General features: G+C 45.6%; 1 protein-coding gene across 1 annotated transcript; it reads right to left on the bottom strand.

Moving 5' to 3' along the window:
• Window positions 1-2,818: 2,818 nt before the first annotated feature.
• On the bottom strand, window positions 2,819-5,356 carry SHISA3 (shisa family member 3). The gene is made up of 2 exons (XM_071555205.1): window positions 5,068-5,356; window positions 2,819-4,240 (listed from the first exon to the last, which is right to left on the bottom strand). Exons 1-2 carry the CDS (start codon window positions 5,354-5,356, stop codon window positions 3,789-3,791), a joined length of 741 nt encoding a protein of 246 aa, XP_071411306.1. The 3' UTR covers window positions 2,819-3,788.
• Between the last annotated feature and the right edge of the window lie 644 nt (window positions 5,357-6,000).

Here is a 6,000-nt window from a genome sequence, read left to right on the forward strand (position 1 = left end):
AAAAAAGAACAGAAAGGCATTTCTTCTGCCTTTGCTAATGAAAACAGGGTAACATGGAATTACAGCCTCAATGCAACTGTGAGTCAAAAACTGTTTATGTGACTATTGTGGAGCAGTAGCCACCTCAAAAGCAGACACACTGTTCAGGGTAGTTTAAGTTCATGCAGCACATCACAATAGGCAGCAAACAGCACCGAAAACAGGCTTCATCTCCTTGGTGTTGCTGTCCAGCTGTAACTGAATAGTAATGGCGACATAGTTTTGAAATTGTCACTCTTTTTTTAATTCCAGTGAGATTAGTATTACAAATAAGCCATGAGTTTTCATAGCCATATACTGTACTGCTTACCTAGTTTCAAAAATCCTTCAGGCATTCTTGCAAGTGTTTGCAATGTTTTTCCTAGCACTGGAGAGTCTTCATCTAAGTTATTACCAGTTCATGGCAAGCAAAGCATTTATTGCATCATGTGTGAATGACAGTAATTTATTAAGGTTGAATATTCTTTCATTTTGATTTTAAAGTAGCACTGCTCTAGTAAAAGAAATATGAACTAACTCCAGAATTACAAAAGAAATAGTTAAATCTACTTCGTTAACATGGCAGTAAAGCAAGTACTGACTGTAAATGTTACTTCTGATAGCAAACAATTGCTTTTGGCAACCATACATCCACTCCTTCACACTGTTTCATTAGGCATTGAAACTCTTACCAAAATGTCATTTCTGTTCTGTCTCCAAGTTTTAGGAAAACTTCCTATTTTCTATAAATCACAGGAGTATCTAGTGCCAATAGGTCATTTTCATTAGGAAGGCAATTCAGCATTCTCAGCTGCACACCAAATCCATCTAGGTTGGAAACTACTAGCACAGTTAACAAGCATTTCCATCCATGGGCTTGTATTCTGGCCACCTGCTTTACTCTGCCTTCAGCTATATAGGTCACTGCAACTAGCTAAATGAACAGTAATAGATTCTTGTTCATTTACAGATTTTTCTTTATCTATTTGGAGATGGTGCATCACAGGTTACCTGCATCGCAGGTAACCCAGTACAGCTATTTCAACTAAACCTGATCTTTCCCACCCTTACAATGCTGCCTGCAGGATTTGTTGCACTCTGACTACTGATCTGTGAAGTACTTAGCACTCTATTATAAACTTACAGACTTAGATAGTCTGATTCATTGAAATTTTATTCCCGTGTGTCAAGTTCTTCAAACATTTTATGCAGACAAACCCCTTATGCAGCATCAGGGGAAGGAAAGAAGTGGCTCAGAGGTGTCTTACCTGCTAGGCTGTTTCATGCTAAATTACAGACTTCATGGCATCTCTCCTTAGGCTGAATAATCATTAAAATCTAAAGCAAGTGTAGTGAAAATTGTCCCTCAGTTAAAACTCTATTGCAGAGCCCACTGACACAGTCACAGTGAGGCAGCCTGACCTGTCCACTGTCCAGCACCAAATGGCAATGGGCAGTGACTGAGTCTAACTCACGACTGACTTCGCTGTGTACAGCCTGTCTTTGAGGGAAACACTGAATTTCAGGCACTTACCAACTGTGTCAGTGTCTCTGAGGACTTGATTACTCTTTAAAGGTATATAAAGTGCACCGTTTTAGTTAAAATCGATCCAGTTTCTGCTTCCAGAAGGGGCCTGTGTTGCCTTGGTTTAGCACATAAAGATTTCTACTAACTGGAGGCTTACTATAATTTGTAAATAATTCCAGTTTAATTGGTTTACTGTTTCTGCTGTACACAGGAATGGTCAGCAGATCTCACAGTATGCTTCCAAATAACAGTTGATACCTATTGCATTACTCAATGATTTTTCAAAAAAGTTACTTGATGAACAGTCCTGTGTTTAGTAGCTATTCAAAATACCCAGTGAAGAGTCCTATGAAACAACATCATAGGTGAGCAAAAATTTACCTGCCCCCTTCCCTGGAGGTTGTTTCTAAAATAAAATTGCAGGCCAGACCACTGAACCTTCAATTAATTTCCCAAGTACTCAAAATCTTGTTTTTAGTATTTTGTAAAATGTATATAAGACTGTGTATCATGATGTAGGTTGTAATTAACAATTACAGCATTCAAGCTAAAGCTTATTACTTAAGCCATCATAGTATACAACTTGTCTGTCTTTCTGCATAGAAATTGCACTTCCAGCAATAATGTCTGTTGGACTGTAATGTTAATTGTGCAATAAAAAACATTTAAAAGGGTTATCTCAAAATATTTTTGTCATAACTACTGATTGCTAGATATTTGCAAAGAATAAAAAATTACTCAGCTCTTGAGGAACCACTTTCCAGAACACTTCTAAGATTGGTGAGCTATAATGTACTTCAATAGTTCCCATAGGCAGGGAGGTTGAGATTGATAAAATAGAAAAACTCAGCCTCTGATATTGTAAATTCTGACCCACGGAATTACTTTGTTTTCAAAAGTAAGTATACAGAGAAGCCCTTTAATGACTTCATTTTTTTCTTGTGTATTTTCCATTTGCTTACTGCATGTGTTTGGTTTGGATGCTTTTTTTTTCTTCTTCCATTTGGTTTGTTGGTTTACTTGGGTGAAGGAATGTAGAAGGGCAAACAAAATTTATTCCTAGCGCAAGATGTTTAATCTAAAATACCCAACTAATCAGTGTCATTTTCACCACTTTTTCAGCATAGCTGCATGTAAAAGACATTAATGAATCTATTAGTTTACTATACAGTCAGAATTTTATATTATATTAAATCTGCAGAAGAGGTGCAGTTAAAGATGTAAATCATTTTAAAAAGCAAAATAAACTATTTTAACAGGAAAAAATGCAGGATAGTTACACCAACTAAATTCATCAAACACTACCTGTACAAAGTGATACAGATGACACAACATTTCAACCACACAGTTTATTGGTAATTTTTCTGTGTGTGACTACTAAATAATTAGTGTTGTCAATGCTGTAAATATATTTTAAATTACAAGCTTGTCTTTACATTTTATACACAGCTAATTTTACAAATAGAACTTCATGATCAGTTTGTCCAACTTACATGTTGCTGAGTAAAAAGCTGACAATAAATACTTCCTTCTGAAAGATGCTTTATGTAGAACACCATTTTTAGAATTTTATGTGAGAAGTTTTTGGGGATATTGCTGAATACATTCTGCTTTTCTCATAGATATTTTGGCCGCTTGGGACTGGCTCATTTTCAACTGCCTAATTTAGTACTAGTTTTATCTATCATAGTTAAAATTTACTAATTCAAATATGCAGTATAAGTTCAAGTATATGTATTTGTAAAAAATCTGCGCATTTTGATATCTAATAAAATTCTTCCTCTTCATTGCTCATGGAAGTGGTAAGCAGTCAGCTGTTTCAGGGATATTCTTTAGTAAGTATTTACTCCTTTCTTACTTCTCAAGCTTATTGCTGCTTCATAGAATGTCTGATTATTATCAGTGGAACACAGCTACTGTTTGTTAACTAAGTTAACTGCATTAGGTTAAAATGTCATTTATAACACTGTGAAATCAGTACCTGTACCCCAAAATGATTCTTTCACTTTTCTCTGTATCAGAGCAGTGTTTTTAGAGCAACTGTTTGGAATGTTTTACAATTCAGTTATAAGTGTGATCCAAGTTTGGGAAATGCAATCCCAAGCGAGACCCTGCACTTTCCAAGGGCAGCTCACCCACGGAAACAGTTCTGACTTCTGCAGCCACAGAACATATCAGTGTGACATCCACCGGCAGCAATCCTTGTGCTTTCAAAGGCTGCATTACTTCTTCACAATTCTTTTCAACTCTGAGTAAAATCAGAGCAGCTCTTCCCAGCCAGGGCAGGCTCTGGCTGGAGAGGATATCCAAAGTACGGCGGCGACACCAGAAATCCAGTTGGCTGAGTCAGGTGCACTGTATGGGCTGTCTGGAAGCAGCCAGATGTGTATGGTGGGGGTGGTGACGCCACAAGGCATCCTGGCTCTGCCCGGGGGAAGGAGAACCTCCGAACCGAGCCACTGGTCGAACTGGAACTTGTCGCAGTACTGGACTGCCTAGATGGTGTCCTGAAGCTTGTGGAGGGCAGGATCATGGGAAGAGTCTCGGTCTGATAGCTCCGCAGAGAAAATCGTATTGGCTGCGACGGTTGTTTAGGTCTTAAACATGTGCAACAATAAACAGCTACCAGTGAGCCCACGATAATGAAGGCAATAAACAGTGATCCAACAATGAGGAATGGAACATAGATTGGTTCTGGGAGAAGAAAGAAGAAAAGCCGTGCAAATTAGCCCACTGAAATAACAGGTCTGCTGCATAAACTCCACAGCTTTTATTAAAGCCCCCATCATTTCAGTCCCACTAACACACCGAGCTGCTCAGAAGACAGAATTTTGATTCATTATCACTGAAACCTGTAGGTTCCAATCAGTATTTCTTTCTTGTCACAGTTTTCCTAGATATCAAAGGTAAAAGCTGTTTATACCAGGTTCCCGTTCGCTAGTTCTTGAGCATCTCTCAAGAATCTTACTCCTCTCCTCCCTCATTCCCCAAACGTCGGGGCTGTCCAAAGTAACAGCGTGAATCTGCAGGCGAACCTCAAATGCTGCGGATTCTGTCGAATCGCTTCCATTCTTAAGGTGGAAGATAAGCGCAGAACGTTTGACTTGGGAAACCAGTCTCCGTGTGCGCTGCCGGATTTCTTTTGTTTGGGAAACTGACGGCCCCTCGGACGGTGGGGCTGTGCCCGCAGCGCACTGCAGAGCACCACTGTCACCTCCGGGAGCAACGAAGTGAAACAGACACAGCAAAGTCGACCCATGCGAACTTATTATAAGTGTGCCATCCGGGGGGACGGATCCAATAGCCAGTGCCCTCGGACCGGAGAACCGCAGCCGCCGCACACCCCGGGGGCCCGCTCCGCAGCCGCCCTCCCGCCGCCACCCCGTGCGCACCTGGAGCCGCGCCCGCCTCCTGCCCACCCGCCGGGACGGCGCAGGGAGCCCCGCAGCCGGGCTCGGGCCGGGGGATGCTCCGTGGGGACCGGCTCCCGCCCGCCTCGGGACCCGCGGCCGGGCACTCACGGGCTGTGACTCCCGGGTCTGGGGGCTCCCGGTCGTTAGTGCAGCCGCCCTGCTCCAGGCGAGCCTCGGCGGCGGCGCAGCAGTAGCGCAGCGCGCAGGACCCGCAGCAGATGGTGGCGGCCGCCGTGTCGAAACCCTCGGGGCACTGGAAACCCTCATGGTAGCCGCCCTGCCCGTCCACCCAGCCGTGGCAGTACTCGCCGCCTCCGGGCTGGCCCCCGACGCCGCCGCCCAGCAGCCCCAGCAGGAGGCAGCGCAGCAGCAGCGGCAGCGCCCGCCGTCCCGCCATCTCCCCACCGCCGCCACCTCCGCCCCGCTGCCTGCCCGCCCCGACGGGGCGAGAAGGGGGCGGCCCCGGGTGCGGGGCCTCCTGCGCCGCGTCCGGGGGCTGGGGGCAGCTCCCCCCGCAACTCAGACACACACAGCCGCGCCCCCGCGGGGCCGCCCCCGCGCTCACCTGCCGCCTCCTTCGCCCCTCCGCCCCCGTAGCATCCCCCCGCACCTCGCTGCCCCCGTGGCCGGGCCGGTCCCGCTCGGTACCTGTCGGTCGGACGAGGCTGGGCGCGGAGGAAGGGGAGCTGCGGCCAGGTCAGCGTTTGCGTTCCGGGGCTTCTTCCTCTCGGCGGGCTCTGTGCGCGGCCTCTGCGCGAAACCCGCTGAGCCACAGCGCGGAATCTCCGGTCCCGCACCCCCAGACGTGCCCCTGCTCCCCGCCAGCCTGACGCCACGAAGCAGAAGGGTCTTTCGAACTGGCAGTTTATTAAAGCAGCCCTGCGCATCTAAGGGTTAAGAAACCAAGCACAGCGTACGATTTATTGCAAGGCTCTGCTTTTTAACCTGTTTCCCTTCCTCGATAGTTTTTACGCGCAAAGCCATAGCAGCATATGCCCAGAAGATTTATAGCCTCTTTTAGTCAAACACCAGCCCCGTCAC

Source organism: Pithys albifrons, chromosome 5, assembly GCF_047495875.1.
Source record: "Pithys albifrons albifrons isolate INPA30051 chromosome 5, PitAlb_v1, whole genome shotgun sequence".
NCBI classification, from domain to species: domain Eukaryota; kingdom Metazoa; phylum Chordata; class Aves; order Passeriformes; family Thamnophilidae; genus Pithys; species Pithys albifrons.

Bases quoted from the DNA above. Each gene is read 5' to 3' on its own strand.
- SHISA3 (XM_071555205.1), bottom strand. From the start codon at position 5,356: ATGGCGGGACGGCGGGCGCTGCCGCTGCTGCTGCGCTGCCTCCTGCTG. The intron at 4,241-5,067 runs GTGAGTGCCCGG...TTCTTCTCCCAG, and splicing joins AGACCCGGGAGTCACAGCCC to AACCAATCTATGTTCCATTC.